Below are 24,612 nucleotides of genomic sequence, written 5' to 3'. Positions count from 1 at the left end.
CAAAGTATTGCACGTGGAAGAAAGTCTTTGGGAAACATTATATTAGGAAAGGACCTAGCATTTTGATACACAGCGTGGGCAACGTGATGACAATAGACTGAACTGACTCATGCGTTGTGCGCGCTTGTTAAGGGGAAGCTACTTACCCGTTGCCTCAGCTTAATTGGATTGGAATATTACTTTAGTGACCTGGACTGGATTCATGGCATTTATGGCGGCTGTGGTGAAGGAAGGTAATCCATTTACGTCATAGGCTTCTACGCAGCGTGTGTTTTCTTTCGCACATTCCGATTCATTAAGGGTCACAGGCTCATACGCAGCATGGATTTTCCCTTACGCACCGCAGTGAGCATGTGTTTCAGGCGTGCCATGAGCAAGATGCATGCGGTCACCTGAACTGTAATCCGGGTACGTTTGTTGGCATTGAAGATGCAACACGATTGTTGTTGACATAGTCAAGACACAAGCAGTCAGCTGAATGGTGAACCAAATTTGTCTATTGACACTAATACATGTGGTGATGCGATATTGCTGGCGCTTTGGAAACGTGATTATGCATGTGTAATTGCTAATACTTGTGGATGGGCACTAGCGGATGGGGAATTCAATTACATGTGACTGAGCACACGCAGTGCCATTGAAATAAGACTCTAATCTTTGGCAGCGTGCAGCCTGGTCACTTATAGGTTTTTCAAAACACTGCGTATGCTGCTTTATTTTAACTGATTAGGATGATAAAATAACACGATGCTGAGATTTTATTCTAATTTTGGGCTTACACGTTATTAAGTTTGATTTTACTATTATTTAAACTACACTTCAAGGGGGTAAGGTAAAGGAGAATGTAAAGAAGATTGCAAGCTTTGTACCAGAAGAGTTCTTCCAATTAGCACAAGTATTTATTAACAATGACCCACCTGTGATTTTATGGATCAAGGAGGCTTGTAATATGGTTATTATGACGGGTTTGTTATGAGGAAGAAAAATGCAATGGCACTGTTTCTGCCAAGAGGTTAATTATTTATTGAAGCTTCTAAATTGCATGTGAAGCAAGTATGGATTAAATGGCGGGAACTGGAGATAAGACTAGAAACTAATGGCAGGGGTGGGGAAGTGTTTTTGAGATCTTTGTTAGTTGAAGTAGAAGTGTGGATGGATGATAGGCTGTATAGTTAGTGGGTTAGGAAGTGATAACTGGATTGAGGGTGGGTGGAACCATATGTTAGGGGGATTTTGAATGTACTAGTCCTCAAGCAAAGCTCACCATGCCTCTCAAGGAGTAAGTAATATAAGGGATGTTATGGCGAAATGAGTTAAGTGTTAAATAAAATAATGCAAAGGTGTTTTAAACAGTCTACAATAAAGAAATTTTAGATTAGTAACTTTAATGCTGTCATGACAACGAAGTATACTTTTAGATAGGTATGGCATGGTCAGAGTTATAGCGTGAGTATTATGCGACTGATCATAGGTTGCTAACCTTGTGGTAGTACAATGAAACAAGAGTAGGGATTGCTAGTTAGATTCATTCTCCGATGGTGGTTGGGGGGACAAGGTGGCTAGGATGTGGGTGGAGATGCTTATAGGTCTAAAATTTAGTAGTAAATGTGTATGTGGCAGTTGTGTTTGTTTGGGGGAGCTCAATAATAGGTAAAGAAGTTCAGTTTAAGTTTTGAAAGCCGCAAGGATGTCTGTACGTAAGGATAAATTAATTAATGCAAGAAGAAAGGTGTTTAATTCATATTTAGAGAAACAATAACTTCCATGTATTGATAATATGACTTGGCGGGCACTGCTCTGGGGGGGATGGTTTGGAATGCGGGTTGTAGAGATAATTGGAATTCAGTGGTTACTTGGAGATTCTCTCCAGGATATACATTTATTGATATGTCATTATGTTGTATGCCTTTCTGTTGTCATGACCTGTTGATGTTTAGTCCGTCTGTTTTGTTTATTAGCTTGTATTCGTACTGGCGGCTTGCTTATGCTCATTCAATTGGCATGTGAGGCATCTAAAGCTCCTACTCCTGGTGCGATACTTTATATAATCAAGATACTTGCTTATGATGGCAATATGGGATGGGTGAGGTTGTATTTGTGAATGTTTATTAATATACCCCTATAGGTAAGGAAAACTAGATGATGGTTTGAGGAGGAAATGAGCGATTTGACAATAGTGCCGTGGAATGTAAAGGGTTTACACTGCCCTCGGAAGAAGAGAAAAGTGATGGCAAGGTAATGGAGGGCAAAGGCAGATATAGTGTTTTTACAGGAGACACATTTAGCAGATGAAGCTAGACAATTTCTGATGAATTCAAGATATCATAAAGACTTGTCTAATTGTTACTCAACAAAGTCAAGAGGGGTAGGTATTTTATTCAGGAGAGGTTTACAAATTCAGATGGCTAAGGTAGCGATGGATGGAGAAGGTCGAATGAATTTTGCGGACATTATTTATAATGAGAAATCAATCACATTAGGGTGCATTTACGGACCGTGCTTGTCAGGAAAATAAAGTATTTTAAAGCTTTTGTGTGAGATGCATGGGGACACAATCATTTTAGGAGTTGATTTCAATTGTATTAATGATCACAGATTGGATAGAGATAGTCTGCGTAGGTACACTAATGTGAGTACGTGCAAAGAGTTTGACCTGTTTGATATATGGAGGGAGATGCATCCATCAGTAAGAGAGTATACGTTCTTTTCTCCAGTACATGACTTTTTCCAGGTTAGATTACATACTGATCACTAAGGCATTAATGGATAAGACTCTTGGTGTAAATATTAGGAAGAGGGAAATTGCGGATCATGCGCCAGTTGATCTTCATTTGAAGATTGACAGAGGTTCCGTCCTTTCGAAAATGGTGCTTGAAGACAGGGATATTGGAGGAAAGAGATGTAGTACAAGGAATTTTATCTAGTAAGAACCTGTTCTTTGAGGAGAATGAGGGGTCCGCAGATCAAAAAATAGTGTGGGACAGCTTTAAAGCAACGATCGGGAGAGAATTGATTAATAGAACTTCACGTCTCAGGAAGAAATCCTTGGGTGAATTGAACATGATAGATGCCAAGCTGTCAAATTTACAGCAAAAGTATGCACAATCGGGAAGGGCAAAAGATATGATTGAGATGAATCATGTCCAAGAAACCTTAGCAAGTGCAACCAATTTGATGGCAGAACAGGGTTTATTCTTTATGAGGCAAAAATATTGGGAAGGTGGGGACAAGAGTGGGCGACTGTTGGCTAGTAAGTTGAAGGGTATGCAGGGAAATCATTTGTTCAGGGAATCGAGAACTAAAGTGGACAGTTGGTGTGGAAGAATGTTGAGGTCTGTATGATTTTTAAAAAGTATTATGAGAAATTATATATGGAGGAGCAATCAGTCTCACAACAAGACTTAGAGGGATTATTTGAGCTTATAGACATGAAGAAAACTAATGCTGGATGACAGTATGTATCTAGAGGCGGAAATTGAAGTGAAAAGTCTTATTGGCGATTGAACATATTAGGGTGGGGGGGATTAGATGGCTTGCAAGTGGAATTCTATAGGAAATTTGATAATTTTCTAGCTCCCATCTTATGTAGGCTGTTCAATTCTTTCATGGAAGGGGGAGAGATGTGCCAATCGATGAGTGAGACCATGATTACGCACATACCGAAAGAAGAGATAGAGACAGTAGAAAGTGCAGAAATTATAGGCCGATATACATGTTAAATGTGGATGTAAAAATGTTTGCAAAAATAATGGCAAACAGACTGGAAAGCTATATCGTGAAATTAATCCATGAGTCACAGGTAGGGTTTATGAAAAATAGATTTGAGTATGATAACATCAGAACGCTTGTGGACAAAATAAGTCTCCATTAGAATGAACCTGTAAACACTGCTCTTGTTTTTATGGATGCTGAGAAAGCGTTCAATATTGTAAACTGGGCTTTCTTGAAATTCACGATGGGAAAAATGGGGTTTGGAAGTAAATTTGTGGGGATGATTCATTGTTTGCAGAGCGCAGCGAAGGCGCGTATTTGGGTAAATAATGAGATGTCTGATGCTTTTAGCCTAACAATTTTTATTCAATATTCCCTTAGAACCATTAATAACTCTGATACGCAACAAGCAGAGGATTAGGGGCTTGAGGTTTGGGCTCAAAGAAATTAAAGTGTTCTCGTATGCTGAAGACATGGTGGAGATCCTTTCTAATCCAGAGATGGTAGTGTTATTTTTAAAGAAACCTTTGAAAGGATGGGTAAATTATCAGGTTATAAAATTAATTGGGATAAGACGGAGGTGTTCCCGCTTTCCACGTCCTGTAGAAGGAGAGATTTTTCTGATTGGGACTGTAAATGGTCTGAGGCACATGTAAAATATTTAGGGGTCTAGCTCACCAAGGATATAAGTCAGAAGGTAGAATTTAATGTGGCACAATTGGTGGAGTATTTTAAGAGAGATATTAGAAAGTGGGAACGGCTGGAACAAGGAATTTAGGTGAAAATCAATGCAATTAAAAAATCCCTCTTACTGAAGAAATAGATTGAGTTTTTCAGAGCTTTCTCTGGGGTGAAAAGAAGGCTCCAAAGATTCAGAGACTTATCTTGTTACGCAGCACTAAGGAGGGTGGTTTTGGGTATACAGATTTGGAAAACTATTATAGGGGGTTTATACTAAAGAAAGCAGCCCTTTATGTGGCTACAGAGGTAGAATGTGAGCCGGCTTGGTTGTCAGTAGAGTGGGATAGTCTTTCACGGTTTCAATTGAGTAATATTTTTTCAATGGAAAAATTATCTAAGGAGGCTGTTAAACTGCCATCCATTAAAATCACTAAAGATATGATGGCATGGTGGTTATTTAATTTCAATGGGTATTTATTTCTAAATTATAAGGCGTCTATTTGGCACAATCCCGGACTGAGGATTGCGAATAAGACTCTAAATTGGCGAAGTTGGATTTCAAAAGACATTTTAAAGATAGGAGATTTAATCCATTATGGACATATCTGATCATTCGAGGAACTTCAAGGGGCTTTTGATTTGACCAATAGGGAAAGGAATAGTTTTAGGAATTATAGTCTCTTATGCCTCTGACCTTGAATATGTTGTCTGCGCCAATGGAGAAAGAGCCGGCAGGTTGGACTATCTTTTGCCTATCGCCACGCATGGTTTCCACATATCTAAACCTCATGCCTGTGAGTAACTTAGTGGTTGAGTCATGGAATAATTTGGTGGGAAAATGGGAAGAAGAATTGGGATGTACTATTACTAAAGGGGATTGGAGACATGTGGCAGGTGGGAAACAAAAGTTAGACCTCAAGCTAAGGCTTATACATCAAAAAATGTCAGGGCAATTGGATTGGACACCTGAGCGCATGTGCAAATTAGGGTTGTTGGACAGTGATATATGTTGGGGATGTGGGAAAGAGAAAAGGACACTAGTTCATATGTTATGGTATTGCTCTCGAGCACAGAACTTCTTCTGGTGTGAGGTACTAGATAGATTGGATGTGATTTTATCACTCTGTTTTCCAAGAATGCCCTTGCAGTTGCTATTGCTGTCGAATAGTGGGCGTTGTAAAACTGCTCAGTTGTATGGGAAATGGATTGACAAAGTACTCGTGATGGCGGCAAAGCAGATCTTGAAAGTATGGAAAACCAGGAAATATCCGCAATTTGAGGGTTGGATTAATCAACCTCACAGTTCCTATTGCTAGGAGATTTCAACTTGGGCTTCAATGATCCTAAGGATAAACATGCCTGCCCACTCCATTGAAACCATACTGACCGAACACGGCCTGACCCAAAAAGTCTGCGCCCCCATGCCCATAAAAGGGCATATATTAGATTGGTTAGCCGATCTAAACTGTGGCATCACTATCACTAAAATAACTCCTCAACCCCGGACTGACCACCACTTAATCATTTTCTTGACCACGACAGAGACCCAAAAACAGAAAAACACTGACATAGTACCACGGCTCCCCCCTAGAAGCAAAAAAGACATCACTGTGGAAAAACGACTTCCTCTCCTCCTACCTACCCTCTCTTCTGTCACTAATAACATCGACCCACACTCACTAGTAGAAACCTTTAACAATACTATGATGAAGGCCCTTGACACTATTGCGCCCATCAAACTTCGCAAAAGTAAACAAAAGTCTCACCTTAATACATGGTTTACACCCCAACTCAAAGAATTAAGACTCCAAAAAAGGAAGCTTCAAGCCATCTGGCGACACTCCCTCACAGTTGAGAACAAAAGTACATTAATGAACTTTGCCAACTTGTACAAGAAGGAAATAATCCTTACCAAAAGAAACGCGTTCAACAAACAAATCTCCAAAGTAAACTCCAATACTAAGGAACTCTTTACCATACTTCGCGAAATGGAAAACTCTATTCCACCCACAGATAATGTCCCAAAAGATAAACAATGGTGCACTAGCATCCAAAATGCTTCATCTAATAAAATAGCCACTCTACAGACTAAAATAGCCGTCAAAAAAGCATCCTTGTACTCCGCTGAGACGCCCCCTCCCCACCAACGGCTACCCCTATCATGAATATACCTTTCAGATTCACCAATATCCCCATACTGGAAACTGTAAAGGTCATACTCTCGCTAAAACACTCAAACTGTCAGGGCGACAGTTGCCCAGCACAAATGATTAAGGATGCAGCTAGAGATCTAGCACCCTTCATCTCCAAGCTGGTCAATGCTTCCTTTATGTCAAGCACTGTCCTAATTAACCTTGAAGAATTGTGGGTTCTACCACTTCTTAAGAAACAGAACTAGACCCGGCCATCCCTACTAATTACAGACCCATCACAACGGTCCCTTTCCTCCTCAGAATTATTGACAGAGTAGCCTACCTCCAAATACAAACTTATTTGGAGGCTAGCCAGCTGTCAGGATCACACGAATATGGATTCAGACCACAACATGGAACTGAAAAAGCGCTAATTGACTTAAAAACATAAATTGACGAGTTTAAGGACAAAGGTAAAACAGCTATGATACTCCTTCTCGACCTCTCAGCAGCCTTTGACCTGGTGGATCACGCAATGTTGTGCGAACACCTAGCGTCAGCTGCACATTTTTCGAGTGATGCCATAGCCTGTGTACAATCCTTCCTAGCTAACCGTACGATCCGAGTGTTCTCCCTATCAGCTTCAGCTGACCCAAGCCAAATTACCTGCGGTGTGCCTCAAGTTTCTTGCGTCTCACCGACAATGTATAACATCTTTACCAAGCCACTCTTCGACAAACTTGACAGGCTGGGTGTCACATATACCAATTATGCTGATGACACTCAGATCCTCATACCCCTTTCGAGCAACTTGGTCAAAGACACGCCTCTGGTAAACAGGATATACCTCCTCATTCAGGCATGGATGGCCTCACACGGCCTCTGCCTGAATGATGACAAAACTAGATCTTGATTTTGGGCTCTAACCCCAACCTAAAAAAACTAAGCCTGAGCTACACCTCATTCATTATTGACGGCAACGTAATCAAAGTAGTAACACAAGTAAAAACACTAGGCTTCTACCTTGATTCTACATTATCCCTAAAAAACAAGTTAGCTCCCTAGCCTCATCTACAGCTTACACCGTTAAACTAATCAGGGCCTGCACACCCTTTTTATCCATCCCTAGCTGCATTACGCTTGCTAATGCACTAATAATGTCTAAGCTAGACTACTGTAATGCCTTATATGTAGGCGCTAACAAAAACATCCTCAATAAAATACAAATATTCCAAACAATGCCCTCAGAGCAGCCCTAAACATCCCACGCAGAAAGCATATATCCAACTTCAGAAAAGACCAGCACTGGCTAAAAATCAGCGACAGGATACTTCTCAAAGGTTCCATGTGATATTTTCACCGCAAAAATATCGCGATGCAAAAATATTGCCATATTTTGGCTGCGAAAATAACACATGGACCCTGCGGGGGACACCCCCACATCATTTTTTTATGTGCGGGGCACACCCCCGCACCTAATATTTTCACCACCAAAATATATTGCCTATGGCCGTTCCCGACGACCATATGTTCGGCGAAATTTCTGCTGTCGAAAATATTACCCGATACCTTCTCAAAGTGACATCTCTCAACTTTAAATGCCTTAACAATGCCGCTCCTTCCTAACTCTCAGACAGAATGACTAGAAAAACCCCTAACCACCACACTAGATCCTCTACCCATCTTTGCCTAGAAATTCCTAAATTTAGACTGTCCAAAGCTGGGGGAACTAGCTTCCCAGTCAAAGCTGCACTCTCTTGGAATGCACTCCCCGTTGCTATTAGAACAGAACAGTCTTACTCTAGTTTTAGATGTAAACTGCAGACCCGAATGCGCACTAATGACATCTAAGAGACTGCTTACCCACTCACTTGCCTGACCCTCTACAAACCTGTTTGATTATATGTGTACACCACTACTGTCTTTATCTATGCACCTCCTGATATTATGTATCCCCCTACCCAAACTGTATGTATTGTAATTTTGTGACTCATGTAATGACGTCTATGATGTAACTAAGCTTCGAATATTCTTGTAACTGCTGCACCCAGCTACCTTAGCGTTTGGTGTGCATTACCAAATAAACAAACAATGATACTTTGATATTATCTGATTTTGAGCGGGTTATGTTTCAGAGACAGGGTAGTGAGGGGAAATATCAGGATCTTTGGACGCTCTTTAATGATGTATATGGTAGTGGAGCATAAGATTGAGTAACAGTTGTTTAAGCAGTCAGGAAATGAAGAGATACCGTTTTTGTTGATGTTTGTGTAAATGTTTTTTTTGTATTCTTGTCTAAGTGTATAAATGGGTATTTTTATGATTGTTTTGACGTTGTTTAGGAAAGATGATTGTTGCCCTAGTGGGAATGGGAAAATATTCAACATATAGCTAATTTTATGGGGTAAATGATGTGTTTAGTAGTTGACAATGTTAAGATGCACAATATCTCAATTGTACTGTTCAATTTGTGCATTGTTGTATTCTTTCATACATTTTTTGAAAATATTAAATAAAGATGTTAAAAAAGAAAAACTGCTACAGTACCATTAAGATATGAGGAACAGAGGGGAAATCTGCAAAGGGGAATGTGGGGCATGCAATGTCCTCCACTGATGTCATGTCATTCCCCTGAGTATCGCATCTGTCCCCAGGTGGTTGTACCTCCTATAGCCACCCCAAGGGTCAGCATCAGGTAGCGACTGCCTTCCCCTGACCACATAGGGAGAGGCTACCTAAGGGAAATGAGCGATGGCATCGGCAGATTCTTTGCAATACCCAAAGACAACTGTTCTCGCTTTTTGAAGCAAGTATGTTAAATTATAAACCACCTTTCATAGCAAGGCAGCAGGAAATTCGCACCAGAAACTCCTGCAAATGATTCCAATCAGTTCAATAGGATGGCACAGTTTTTCAAAGGGGTCCAAATCGTTAGAGACCCTTTTTCAAAATGGTATTGGGTGCACACCAGCCAAATTGGAAAAAACATTGGGGACAAAAGTATCCCTATAATAATTAGCTGAGATATAAAAACTAAATCTCTCAGCTAACATGAGCCAGCACATAGGTGGTCCAAGTACTAGCCATTGTCATGCCTTCTGTAATGTTCACACCATTATGGGAGTCAGAAGGAGGACACAGACTCTTCTTCCATTTTATGTTTTTGCTTTATTAAAAGAAAAGTGTAAACTCCTGACTTTCCCTAAACTAAGGGTTTTCCCTACCTAACAAAACGAACTAGGGTGCTCGTCCGTTGTCAGTGATTCCAAAAGGAAGATCTGTACACAGTCCAAACGAATGTAATCTGACCCTACCACTATAAAACAACTAAGGCACAGGAAAATGGCTCCCTTCTCCTGTGGGCTGGTTTCTCAGCCAGTTCACTTTAAAAAGGGTCATTTTTAATAACCACTTTTCTCGAGTCATACAGTTCAGATGTTAGGCTCTTCAAATTTTCAACAGTGTCTCTTGCACACTGGTTCTCTGTCTTGTTTTATTCTTCACTCTTGTAACCTTATTTCTTTGTGCACCTTTTTCCTTGGGACAATTCTGTTCTTCCCTCGTTAGTTAAACTTGAGACTGTCTCTTTACTCAATGTCCAATCCTTTTCTTTTGATTGAGACTACTGAGATTGTTCCAATAATGATTCTCTTCTCTATTCATTTCTGTCACTTTGTCTTGCCAGGGGAAAATAGGAATGTTCCAATTATATCTCTAACTCTTCCTATACCCATGCAACACCTGGTCTATTATAAGGGTTCCAATAATGATTCCCACTCTTTTTAGGTCCTCCCAACACAGGGTTTTTACTGGGACGATTATAAAGTATTCTAGTTATGATTCTCACTCTTCTTCAATACTTGGTCTTTACTGGTATGAATGTTCCAGTAGTGATTCTCACTCTTTTCCAATATTCAGTCCTCACTGGGATGAGTATGAACGTTCCATTCATTAGTCCCGGTCCCCCACCCGGGTCTCCTGCTATTCTTGTTACCTTTAGGTCTCCTGGATAGCGTCACTAGGACCCTCTGCAGCAATTGTCAGACTGGCTTTTCTGCTCTTCACTTCTTCGTTCGGCACGCTCTGTGGTGCCTTCATGCGAGTGGTCTCAGCGTTGTTTATGGACTTCGAAGTTCACTGGGTTATTCACGCCACAACTTCTTACTGAGTCCCTCTTTGGACACTGCATCAGTCCTTTGGCCTCTCTTGCTTCAGGTTTTCTTAAGTGCAAGACGCTCTTTGCTTCTTCTTCATTCAGCATGCTCTGAGGTGCCTTCAGGCAAGTGCTCTCTGCATCGTTTGCTTGGTTGCTATTTGGACACTGCACCAGTCCTTCGGCTTCTATCAATTCAGGTTTCCTTGGATGCAACATGCTAGAGTTCGCACGCCAGCTTCCTCTCAAAATCGGAAGCCGTGAATCTGTGTTTCCTTCAGCCTCACTCCCCCAGTGGATTTGGAACTCCTGAGCTTCTCTCTCTCCCAGGTCTCTTCCACTCAGATTTACGACGCCGCCGCTGGACTTTCCAGGCACAGCTTAAAAGTCCTCCTTCTTTGTTTTACTTGTACTCTGTACTGATACAGTGGTTTGCACATACATATTTCTTTTCAGTTTTTATCAAAGGTTCTATATGACAAAAGCAAATATCATCTTATTCTTTATGTTTTCTCCTAGCAGGTGTTATTAGCGATGGGCTATAGATAGTTTAGTTAGGGATTTTCTCATTGGAAAAGGAGTCCTTGTCCCCAAGTCGGGGGAGTCTCTCCCGGTGAGGTACTACTTGTCTCTACACCTAGGAATGGTATTGCGTGGCAGGCTTGCCTCTCTGGACTCACAGGGAAAGGTTCCCCCTTGGGGAGAAGTGACTAGATCATGAGATTCCTCACACCACATAGGACCTTTGGCCTCTATCTGATGTTAAGATGTGTGTCTCTATGCAGAACTGCCACGCACAAATTAGGGCTCTTACATTATTGGATACAGTATTACACCGCTAATTCCAGTCACATGCAAATGGTATAATTGTTTACTGCATACCTTTTTTGAGTAGTTTACTGCTTTCTCCATTTCTGACATGATGCTACTTATATCATCACTATCAATAATGCCTGAAAAACAAAAGACATGTCTTTTTGTGAGCGCTTTATTTATTAAAGGACTGGTAATCAAACTACACATATAACTCAATAGAGACTTAGGGTTAAGAAAGATGTGGGGAGTGTACCCTTAATGAAACAGCACGACCAAAAAAGATCCTACCACCACTATACTGTTTCAAGGTATATCACAAACTTGACCAAATCAGTTTTACAATGGGTTCTTTACTTTAATCATTTGTATAGTGCACAATAAAACCCAGAGGCATGAGGGTGCAACAGACAACCAGAGATCATACACAGAACACAAACAGCTAGCAGTGTGCAACTTTATTTAAAAAGCAATGTCCTGATCCTTTCCCTAAATATCTCCAAGGCCGGGTGGGCTATCATTCCATGCTTTAGGAGCTGCCATAAGGAACACACATTTAATGACTTGAGTAAGATTGCATTTGAAAATGTCTAGCTGGTTTGAATTATTAAACCTCAATTTTCTGGCATTGGATTTTTTTTATCAATGCTTCTGTTAAATAATGATGCCCACTACCTTTACGCATTTATGAGAAATCGTCAGCTGCCGAAACTGAATCCTAGCAGCAATGGGCAGCCAATGCAGTCCCTGTCTGGCCTCCGAAACATTGTCTCTATTTTTAAGGCCAATAATATTTCTAACCATAGTATTTGGTAATGTCTGAAGTCGGGAGATATCAATCTTAGCTGCTCACACTAGAAGACTACTACAGTAGTCAATCTTTGACCCAACAATAGCCCTAGCAACTGTCTCGCAGTTGGTTTAGGAAATGTAGGGTCTAAATTGGGCCAGCAATTTAATATGGTATGCCGTAGAAGACATCAGGCTACCTATGTGTGCTTTCATGTTTAAATTCTGATTGAGGACAACTCCTAGGGTCAGGTCTTCACTTTCTTTTTTGTTTCTATATCACAACCAGCTATTAAAAAGTGTTTGTAATCTTCATCCAGTTTCTTTATTTTATTGCGATTGGATGATCTCATAAGTCTCATTTATCCTTTTTTCATCTTCCTTCCCATATCCAGGGACGACCTTTCCCAGCAGGCTGCGCATGATGTCTGAAACAAAGCAACAAAGCATCAAAAGCAAAACAAAACAGGGCACGCAGGTCAATTGCAGAAGGGGCTCACCTTATTTTCGCAGACCCCCATGATATCACAGGATTCTAGGTTTGGGAAAGTTACAAGCGGGGCCAGGGACATGGTGGCGGGAGAAACACTGCAGCAAGGAGCAAGGAAGGGGGAGGTTCCTCCAACAGAGACACTAGAGTGACGCCAAACCACTAATTGGAGGGGTGGAGCAGAGGGAAGTTTAAAACTCACATCAAGAGGCTCATGTGGCTTGCCTGTTTTCCCAAGCAAACCCTGCACGGAGACGACCAGGAATGGAGTGAGGAATCGGGAGGCTTCCGCTGGGCATATTAAGACGCAGAACCAAAGAGATCGAGGAAGCCCGTACTCCCGACCCTACTGCAGAGGTGCACGTCGAGCTGCCACTCATAAGCGTGGCGCACCTGACCACGGAGAATCTTATTTTATTTGAACGTCTGAGAGAAAGAAGGAGATTTCTCCCGGACCGCAGATCGAGCTGACATTATACTTGAACACCTGGTAACCCTGGGAATTGCTTTCACGAGTGGTGAATGGACAATATTGAATGAACTAAAAGCCAGAACGCTGTGCTGAGGCAATTGCACTCAGTGCCTGTATTGGGGCTGACATTTTCGTTTCCTTATATCTTTGCTTTACACAAAGTGTGTGAAATTACAACCCTGAATAAAGGAGTTTTGTGTTCAACCATTGTCTGCCTCCCGTCTGCTGTTTAACACTGTCTGAAGCCTGATTGCCACACTGAACACAGAAAGTTGCATGTAGGCCACACGGTCCAAAATCTTCAACAAAAAAGCTGTATTTGTGATAAGACGATAATGTAGAGCTGTCTCTGGACAGAGACCAGACTTCTTAAGCAGTGGACTAATCCACACATTCATTAAATCATCAGGAACATAGTTCTCCCCAAATGATGCATTTTTACAGAGTACGCCTATCAGCTGTGGAGCACATTCCTTAATAACCATTGCCGGGCATGGGTCACCCTTACAATTTGTTGGTTACAAATTGGTGATAATTTCAGCCAATTCAGTTTCTGTAACGGGTTTAAAATGAAACCAGAGTTCACGACTCTCTGATATTTGGATGGAACCATCTATCAATGTATTATGTGTTATAAGACGGGTTTTTCTGTTAGCTTCAATATTCCCCTTAATTGTATACATTTTTCTCATCAACGCATCTTGAATAGTATTACACCATGCAGCATTCGTTTCAATAGTGTCTGCATTAACTTTACACAGCTTTTCCAATTCATTTAGTACTTTAAAAAGTTCTTTTGAACTTGATTGTGCCTCAGTAATCCTATCATAAAAATTCCTTTTTGCTGCAATCACGGCTTGTCTGAACTCTTTAGCTGCAGTCAGAAACCACTCCTTCTCAAGTTTACTTTGTGTTAGTTTCCATTCATTGAAGTATTTCTGTTTAGTAGCTTTCAGCTTTTGTAAATCTGTGAACCAAGAGTTACTTTTCCTCTCAACCACTTGCTTAATTTTCAGAGGGGCAAGAGAGTTGGTAGTTTCCTGAATCATCTGTTTACATATCCCTGTCTTCTCATTTGAGGTTGTGAGATTCATAATTTTTTGAGACAGAGATATTAGCCATGGTTCCATTGCCTTGGCTGTAAGCTTTTTTTTTCAAATTTCTAGCCTTTCTAGTTCTTTCAAATAAAACCATTGTTTTTAAATAAATTACAACACATCGGTTATTCCAGATTGTAGATAATAACATAATATATAACAATATTTATTAAATTTACAGCATAAAAAACTCAAATAAAGACATACATCATTTTTTTTTTTTAAAAAGGTTCACAAAAGAGAACTTTGGTAGGTCTTACTTCCCTCACCAGAACATTAATGTCTAATAGTAGGTACTTGAATCATAGCAATTATACTTTACGAACCACTGAGCTTTTAGAAGAAAAATGTTATTAGGTCCCTATAGACATACATTTCCAATGAAATCTTACTGCTAAGCATAGCAGTAGCCAAAGCCCAACATGTTTTGTTCTTTATAATGTTATTGTGTAAATCAAAGAACTTCTTCAGGGGGAATAATTTCTTATAACGTCAAGGATTGTTCTCAACATTCATCTTATCGAAGACAAAACGTCCATTTCCAAAAGTACTGGAGATACATTCTTCACTCCTATTGTATTAATTCACCTAGAAAAACAATATAAACAGCCTTTATTAGTGCTGTGGTCAATTATTAACATCCTCATCAAGAAATATAACAACTCAAGGACACTTACTGCTAACCTTTCATTAATTTCATATAGCAGCGGGTCATGAGGCCTTTAAAATAGGCATATATCGCCAATCACGAAAAGAAGATAACAAAGGAGTAGTGAGCAAAAGCAACTCACTTCTATTCACCAAAGAGTTCCACATATTCATTGTCCTGTTGCCGTCAATAGCTGATGTATATTAAGCTTCACAGGTTGACACAACTCTCACCCTACTATTAGTAGCTGTCTCTTATACTTAATTAAGGCTTAGTACTATTGATCATTCTTTAATACCACTAACTCATCCAGTGCGCCAATCATAAATGAACTGGTCAACTTATGTAAACTCTATTCAACCACTTAAGAATGTATATTGCGGTTCTCTAGCAGTGACAATAATTAATCAAATGACATCTTCGATTTCATAACGTGCTCAGCAGATCAGTAGCACATCAAGCAAGAAACTAGCGAACGTTACCACTTAAATCACGCGTAATGTGCAAAAAGGTGTGTGGCCGTCTTCTTCGTTAGGTAACAACTGTTCGTGTTGTTTTTAGACGTTTTTCATATAGTAGTACCAAGCTGGGGGACGGTACAAGAAACAACAGTGAGCGTTAGCCAATACGCGTGTCACTAGTTCATTAGGACTAATTATTCTTACGCTACATCAATCAACTTACTATTGTCAACTCGAGCACTAATCTAAACGGTGTCAATCCATTAAGCCAGCGGGTTTGAATCTTAAAACTCGTGTTTCACACACAGACGTCACTTTAAAGTGTGAATGCAGAGATTAAAAACTCTGTTTCATCTAGTCCGTCTTTCACTCATATCTCTATGGTTATCTATTCCCAATGTGTCGGCCATCTTGTAGGGACTAGTATATTTAGCATATAGAAGCTGTTACCATCTTACTCAATAGCAGTTACATAGTTTAAAATGTACAATCTGCATTCATTAATCAACTAGCAACAAGAACGGCTGTTATTAGCACTAATATGAAAAGGTAGAACACTTTCTTTCAGTATATTGATTTTGTATTAATTATCTACCTATTCGGACAACATCAGCATTCAAGGTACTATGTTGCCTATAACTTGAAGATTATAACATATTGTGCTAGTCCACCATTTTGTTAAGCCCACATTCTACCCTATTACTTAAAAAATGTAGACGTTCATCCTCTTCATAAAGGCTCTTCTTATCAATCATTGTATCGCCATTGTGTGAAATTTGTAACAATACAGTCAATTTCAATGTATCCTAAGAATTCGCATTGCCACAAAATGGCCCACCAAAGGGGCTGTCAGTACTGTGTTTTAATACAACTTTTTGTGTTCAGTTATACGTATTTTGACTTTTCTTTCAGTCTTTCCTATATATAACTTACCACAGGGACACCAGATGGCATAAACCACCATCTGAGAGTTACAATTAGTAAATTGTCTTTGTGACCATGGTCTATTAAGACCAATGTTCACTTCCTGTGTTCTTTTGGTGGAATTACAACTACAGTATCCACATGGTGTGTGACCTATAGGTTTAGATCATCCCCAAGATTCAGTGAGGCTCATTTGCTTCTCATTTGATCTATAAATATAATTTTTGGTTAACATATCTTTTAAATTGGACCCACGCTTAAACGCACACAGTGGGCTGGGCGATCAAGGGGGAACTCATCTCCAGTTAGAATATGCCAGTTCTTTTTAACAATATTATTGATCCTGTTAGAAAAATGATTAAAAGTGCTTACAAACACTATTTTATCGTTATTGCATTTGTCCTTTTATTCTAGTAGAGCCTCTAGATTGTTATTACCTGCTCTTTTGCATGCCTTTTTCACAACTGACTTGGGGATACCCTTTTGTCTTGTTTGTTTGTTTTATTATTTATATTACGCACCAGAACCAGGGGTATTCGGGCGCAAAAGCATAAGGGGGTTGTCAGGCTTAGGCTACAAATGTCCCAAGGAAAGGTACCGCTATGGTTACAGTGCTGTATAGGGGACACAATAGGTATCATAGACAGGCAAAGGTGCAGCATAGGTACAGCTGAGGTTACAATGCTGTATAGATGACATGATAGACATCATAGGCAAGTCTTCAATTTAGAACAATGTGCAGTGGCTTGCAATTCAAACGCTCTTTTATTAGAACTATTACGTGCGAGTCTCAGGAAGTGTCCTATGGGGAGGTTTTCCCTAGTGTGACGGGATGACAACTACTGAACTGAATTGGCAAGTTCTTATCTGTGGCTTTGTGAAAAGGTTTCACTTTGTGTGCTATCGGGTCCGTGAACCCAAATTGTAAGATCCAAAACATTTATTTCAGAAGGGCTATATGCAGACGTGAATTTCAGAAACTCATTCTGGTCACTGACCCACAACATAAATTCTTCATACATTGTGGCATCACCATGCCAAACTACCAATATGTCATCAATATATCTCCTCCATAAATGGACATTTGATAGAAAAGGATTTGATTCACTGTAGATGCTCGATATTTCAAAAGATTCAACATAAAGCTTGCCCACATATGGGGCCACAGATGAGCCGATTGCTGTTCCACGTTTTTGGTGGAACATCCTGTTATTAAAACTAAAGTAGTTCTCTTAATGCCATTTCGGCACACCAAAGTATGAAGCTGTTTGGGGTCACTCCATCTCCTCGTTTAGACAGTAATAATTCCTCAATCACTGCTTGAGCGGCTACTTGCGCAATACAAGGGTACAGTGACACAGTATCTAAACTAATCAACAACTGATGCCTGTTGTCAAAAGGAAATTCTTCAATTATGTTATTTCAGTAGTGTCCTGTACAAACGATTCCATCCCCAGAACGAAAGGTTTTAGATGTTTATCAGCAAATTTAGTTAAAGGTTCAAGCATGGACCCTGTCCCAGAAACAATCGGTCGGCCTGGAAGGTTCACAAGAGACTTGTGTATAGGCAATATATAACATTTCGGAATACTGGGTGATTTGGCTATTAGAAAATATTGTTCCTGTTTGCATATCTAGCCGCGATTGTATGCTTTTTTAACTTTTGTATTGATGAACACCTGTAATCGCAGGGTAGGATATTCTTCAATTGCCTCATAGAATGACACGTCATGTAGTTGACGATTACATTCATCTATATATGCCTATTGTTCCAACATCACAAATGCTCCTCCTTTATCTGCTTTACATATAATAATGTTATCATTCTTGGCTAGATTTTTAACTGCCAAGCGTTCTGGTCTAGTTAAATTCTGGAATGGTTCTCGTCTTTCAGACATTGCTCCAAATCAAGGAGCACCCTTTTTTTTTTTTTAAACCACTGCCTCTGGCATATGGCTTGTTACAGGTGGACGGAAGGTGGAACGGTTATGTAAACCACTCAAATTTTCTTGTTTTTCATACATGTTATTTTGAAAAAATTGATTCAAATGAATTTTCCTGAACAGCCGTTGAATCTCTAATCATGCTTTAAATTTATCGTAGCTCGTTGTGGGGACAAAACCAAAATCCTTGTTCAGCACTGATATTTCAGCAACATTAGGTACATAACTAGACAAATTTACTAATAAGTTTGGTGACTCCGTGTCTGTCTGGTGTGGGGCGTAATCCCAATCGTCTCTCGACAGGCCCTGTTAACGCTGTTTTCATAAGAAAAGTGAAACAAATCTTTTTTCATTCATTTAATACGTTCTTGTGTAGAAAACTCATTGAACTCCTATCTCTCTCAGTATTTCATCCCATCGTTTCTTAAAAACATCCGATGGCACTAGTTTCCTGATCTCTTCCTCCATTGTTAATAAATCTCCCGTTATTTTATCTGACATCTCTTTAGCCGTGTCGATGATAAGTATCACCCAGTCACGGCTGCATTTGTTGGCTATATAACTCCATTGGATAACAACATTCTTACTATCTAAAAACAAGCACGGTTCGTTACGAACAATGAAACCTTGAGGTTGAGTTCCAGTTCGAAGGTACTCAATCAAAATAGACCCCGTTAGATCCGTGCATAAAAGTATTTTTTTCAGTTGGAGGAGTTCATCCCAATTACTCAAATTGGAAATCAATGATCCTTCACCTTCATCTGAAAAAAACAGAAGCTCTTGCCAAAAGTTCAGTAACGTAATTGTCATCATAACTCTTAACCCTTTCAACAGCCATGTTCACTTGTCCAGCTGTGTTTAGGTAAATAGAAGGTATTGCTAAAAAAATGATTTTCTCACTCCTCACTAATGAATCTAATTTTGAAAAACAGATAAAGACACTGACCCAAACAAATGTGTCTTGCGGTAGCAGTCATGCAAAAACACATATAACTCAATAGAGACTTAGGGTAAATAAGTATGTGGGGATCATACCCTTAATGAAACACAACCAAAAAAGATCCCAACACCACTATACTGTTTCAAGGTAATCACACTACTCATTTTTTCTCAAAAGAAGGAGAAATGACTTAACGTAATGTTCTTTCTATGAATGAATCTCCTGCATATTCCTCATCTAATAGATATCCTCATCCAGCTCTGCTACTCGGAAACCTTTCGACAGGTGGACCTTGACTCGGCCATCGATCCGTCTTGCTCGGTGCTCGATCATCGGCTCCAGACATGACATCAGTCGTGTATATATATACCATGTCACTACGCACCGTACCGCAGTTCCCCCTTTTTTTCTTTTCCTGAAAAAAACGCAGGAACGGGGGCTTGCAACACAAGGCCTGCAACTCACCAACTCTGCTGGCTGACGTGATGGCAACCAAAAAGGCGGTTTTCAAAGATAACAGTCTGAAAGAACAGGAATGCATGGGCTCAAACAGAGCCGCCATCAAGAATGTCAGAACTAGATTTAAATCCCAGTGTCTGGGACAACAAAGGGAGTTGCGGAAACATGTTCACAAAGCCCTTCAGGAATTGGGCCATAACTGGGATCATGAAGAAAGTACCTTGATCTGGGGTGCTTTTGAACACAGACATGGCCGCCAAATATCCTTTGACTGTGGTAACCTCAAGGTCCACTAAGGCTTAACAGAAGGAACTCCATCACTGTAGTGGTGGGGCAAGAGATGGAATCAATCTCGTGTTCCCTGCACCACACCTCAAATCTTCTCCATCTGCATGTGTTCAGAGATCTGGAAGACGGTCTGTGTGCACCCAGCAACTCCTCGAGTACCTCCTCTGAGACGTCCCAGTCATCACACCTCATCCTCTCAAGAGACATGCATGTAGGTTGAGGGACTCCGGGTCCGGGTGGAGTACCCGACCTTATGGTTGGGTCAGGAGATCTGGGAGCTGATGCAACCCGTGAGGTGGACAGATGGTCAGATCCAAGAGATCAGAGTATCATGTTCTCCTTGCCCAGTCTGGGGCTATCAAGATCATGGTCGCTCGAAACCTCTTCAACCTCCTGAGAACCCATGGGATGATGGGAATCAGGGGAAGGTGTATTGGAGGGGGAAGATCCAATCCACCCAGAACGCATTCCCAAAGTGCACCGTTCGCTGGGAATTCCCTCAAGCAAAACTGTCTGCACTTTCTGTTGTACTCAGATCCACTGCTGAGGTACCCCAGAGAGAGAGGACCTCCTCCAGGACTTCCTGGCACACTTCCCACACATGCAAGACTGTGCTCTGACTGCTCAGAGCATCCACCCAAGCCGTTCTCTGTCCCCGCCAGATGAACTGCCGAGACCGAGACTTGATTTTCCAGCAACCAGAACCACAGCTGCATCGCCTCGCTGAAAAGGGGGAGGGAGCGTATTCCACCCCGCTTGTTCAGATAGTGCATGGCCACCATGTTCTCCATCAGGATCAGGACATGTTTCCCATTAAAGATGAGGCGAAAGCCCTCAGGGCTAGCCTGATGGCTCGCAACTCCAGCCTGTTGATGTGCCACCTACCTTCCGTCGCTGACCAAAGGCAGCTCAGGTGCAAATCCTGGCAGTGAGCGCCCCAACCCTTCAGCAATGCATCTTTGACCATTCAGGCCAGAGGCCAAGGTCGTCAGAAGGGTTCCCCCACCATAAGATTGCTGCGGTCGGTCAACCAGCAGAGGCTGTCCAACATTTCGCTGAATAACTTGAGGGGATCCATGAGAGCTCTGAGGTACTGTGACCACTGACCTCTTAAGAGCCACTGTAGGTATCTTATGTGTAGCCTGGCCTCTGGCACTAGAAAAATACAGGAGACAATGACACCTAAGAGGCAGAGGAAGGAAGCCGCTGGTAAGGTGGCGTGATTCCGGAAACAAGTGTACCATCTGTGCTATGCTGTCAAATCTCTCCTCGGGAACGAAAGCCTTCCACACCCGGGTGTCTAGGACTGCTGCGATGAACTGGAGCCTTTCGACTTGTGTCACATGGGACTTCAAGTTCAGGGAGAAGCCCAGCCTGTAGTAGCAGGCAGATGTCCTCCTGATGACTAGACCTGCCCTACCGACTTCCCTCGGATCAGTCAGTCGTCGAGGTATGGAAATACAAAGACCCCAGATCTCTTCAGGTGAGCCGCGAATACCGCCATGAGCTTGGTGAAGATCCTTGGAGCGGAGGTCAACCCAAAGGTAAGCATTTTGAACTGATAGTGATTGTCCCCTATGAGAAACCTTAGGAATTTCCTGTGTTGTTGATGTATCGGCACATGGAAATAAGCATCCTGCAGATCTATTTCTCTCAACGCCACCATCCTGAATTTGTCTTTCCTCAGGAACATTATCAAGGCCCTGAGGTCCAGAATGTGACTGAGACCTCCTCCCTTCTTGGGCACCAGGAAATACTGGGACTACCAACCCGACCCTCTCCGATTGGGAGGTACCTCTTCCACTGTACCCTTCAACAACAGGACTTGTAGTTCTTCCTGGTCCTCCTGTCTTGGTTGGATTGGAGTGGGGGTCTGTCCTGTGGTTTTCTAAGGAACGACAGACAATAACCCGAACAAGCTGCAGTGCCCAGGTATCAGAGGTAATTTCCTCCCAATGGGGCCAATGTTCTGCCGACCGTCCACAAACCGGTACGTTGTGGGAGGAGAAAAACAAAGCGGCTTAGGGGGCGGTGCCGCCCCCACACTGTTTGCTGGCCTCTGAAAACCCCTCTGCCCCTTCCGTGGTGCTACAAATGCTTATGTCTATGCCTGGGCTGTGGGAGCTATGCTTTCCTGCCATAAGGCACATAGCGCCTGTAGCCTCTGCCCCTAGAGGCAAAGTTAAAGACATGTTTAGCTCGCTGTGCAGCTAGGCCAAGCGATTTCTTAGCCAATTTTGACTCCTTACACTTTTCCAAAGAGTCATCAGCCTTCTGGCCGAAAATAAACTCTCCCTCGAAAGGCATGTCCAGTAGCCTATTCTGGACGTTCGGGGAGAAGCCAGAGGTTTTGAGATAGGATTGCCTCCTAAAGACTACCGCAGACCCCATGGAACGGCCAACGCAGTCGGCCACGTCCAGGCCCGTTTGCAACGACTGCTTGGCTACCTCTTCCTCATCTTCCACCAGCCGTGTAAACCCATACTGCATTTCACCTTTAGGGATGTATTGCGTTGCCTGCTGCACGGCTTTCCATAAACCAAAGGAATAATTTGTAAATCCACAGGCCACATTGGTGGTGTGCAATGCCATGGTGCCAGAAGTAAAGAACTTCCAACCTTTTGACCTCCCTGTCTGGAAGCAGATTTGAAGTAGAAGCCGCAGGCCTGGTGGGGATTGTGGCTGCCTGCACAACAAGCCCTTCACGAGAAGGGCGAGGAGCCCAGAAAGATGGATCTCCTCTTGCTGGCTGCCGGCCTGTACTTCTCCATAAAGCTAGAGATGACTGGGGGAATGGGGCAGGGATGTTGCCACAAGACGGCTAGGGGGTCTGCAATTGCCGTATTAAGTTGCATATTATGCTCTGTCACAGGACCTTCATCTAAGATGTCCGTGAATTTGTAGCCCTGAACAGGTGCTGAAGAGGACTTCAAACCTAGGGTTTCTACTACCATTTCTAGTAGGGCCCTAAAATTAGCATGGGTGTGGGGTGGACACAGCTGAAGTTCCACATCTGGAGACGTATCCTAACCGCTGTGATCGTGTAATCCTTGGACTAATGCCAATAGGTCTGCTCGATCATCGGAAAAAAAAAAAATTGACACCTCCCGACCCTCTATACATGGGATCGATGTCCGCCTGGTCATCGCCATGGTCGGTGGCAAAAATCGATGCTATGGATTCGAAGAATCCGTACCTGGAGAAAGGGACGAAGGATCAGTTGCCAATAGTCAGCGCCAAGGGCTTCTCTTTTAATGTGGACGGAACAGCCGTCGACGCCGGCCGGGGCTTGGGTATCACTGACGTTGGGAACGTCAGGCCTCTCAATGCTCTCGTCAAGAAGGACCGCCCGTCAATGGTTTCTAATCCTTTTTCAGCATCGAGTCTGAAGGCTTCTCTGACCCTGATGGCGTTGAAGGTTTGGAATGTACGGGGTTGGGAGGGCCGAGCGCCGCTTTTGCCACTGAGGCTTGCTGTTCGGGTAGTACACACGCACCTGCAGCCGCCTGTGGCTTAAACATGTATAGCATTTCTTTTTTGAAACTGTCCCCCTCTTCTGGAGTGATTGGCCCAGCCGAGGGCTTACTTTTTCTGATGACAAGGTGGACTTGTGTTGATGGTGGTGGCACCTCTTCTTCTTACGCGATGAAGTCGAAGAAGAGTGGCTCCTTGAGTGTGACCGCTTTTTGTCCTTCCTTTGATGCTTTTCCTTCTCTTTTTCAGGGGTGGGCCCTTCCATCTCAGCCTCGGAGGAACGGACGAGCGACCATGCCCGAGATATCAGTGTCGGCCCAAACCAAGTTTGGTGGGCCGCTCACGAATGGATTTCGAGTGCATCTTGGAGTATGACGCACATCCCTCAGTGTCGTGATCCGCAGCCAGACACTACCGACAATTGTTGTGCGGGTGTAACGCTCACCTGATTCCCGTAGAGGCGCCGGTCTTGACTGGGCGTATACCGTATCTTCAAAGGTGATGTGTAACACACGGCTGGCTCTTTGGGCTGGACCTCTGTGCACTGTATGTCTGCCTCGAAGGGTAAGATGTCTGCAGATAGAAAATATGGGATTAAGGAACTGGGTTACTGAATGTCTCTCTCTTCTTCCCTTTCTCTTCTCCTGTAGAACCCCAAAGGTTAACGCTCTCACCTTAGGTAAGTGAACGCCGTGCTCTCCATCTGCCTCGGGGCAGGGTGCTGTAACCAGTTTCTTCACTGGATAAGGGGAGCAGGCCTCTTGACTTCAGAGGACTGCTGTCCGTCGTTTACTGCACGAACGGTAAGTTTCGAGTAATTCTAATGTCTTTAAAGTCTTTAGTAATGATGTTTCTTGTTTTGCAGGATTCCGGCGATGGCGGATGACGGGCTGAAGTGAGTTGAAGATGGAGCCCGTGTGATGAATAGAAGCGCCTGGAAGCACGTAAGTAAGCGCTTGTTGCCTGCTTCACGATGCGCTCTAACTGTCTTTTTATTTTGCAGGTACAAGTTCGGAGCGGCTGCAGGGTGCCGGAATACCCACTGGGTTAGATGTGGAAAGGAGTAATGGCACGTGAGTATTAAAGTTCCCCAATGTCTTTAAACGCACCTTGTTTTGTCTTTCAGATGCGGGAAG

At 42.3% G+C, this 24,612-nt stretch overlaps 1 protein-coding gene and 1 long non-coding RNA gene across 2 annotated transcripts in view; one reads left to right on the top strand and one right to left on the bottom strand.

Annotated features, from left to right (window-relative positions):
• Positions 1-24,612, bottom strand: part of VWA3A (von Willebrand factor A domain containing 3A) — a 2,090,411-nt gene that overhangs the window by 926,382 nt on the left and 1,139,417 nt on the right. The window contains exon 21 of the mRNA XM_069645605.1: positions 11,560-11,630. Within this exon, the coding sequence (XP_069501706.1) occupies positions 11,560-11,630 (71 nt within the window). The remainder of the gene's footprint in view (positions 1-11,559; positions 11,631-24,612) is intronic.
• LOC138567423 (uncharacterized) lies at positions 236-13,449 on the top strand. The gene is made up of 2 exons (XR_011302203.1): positions 236-408; positions 12,675-13,449. It is a non-coding gene; the product is annotated as an uncharacterized lncRNA (long non-coding RNA).

Source organism: Ambystoma mexicanum, chromosome 2p (assembly GCF_040938575.1).
Source record: "Ambystoma mexicanum isolate Mex_15411 chromosome 2p, UKY_AmexF1_1, whole genome shotgun sequence".
Taxonomy (NCBI): Eukaryota; Metazoa; Chordata; class Amphibia; order Caudata; family Ambystomatidae; genus Ambystoma; species Ambystoma mexicanum.
Note: the sequence above shows the minus strand (reverse complement) of the source record. Positions and strands in the feature narration are given on the sequence as shown.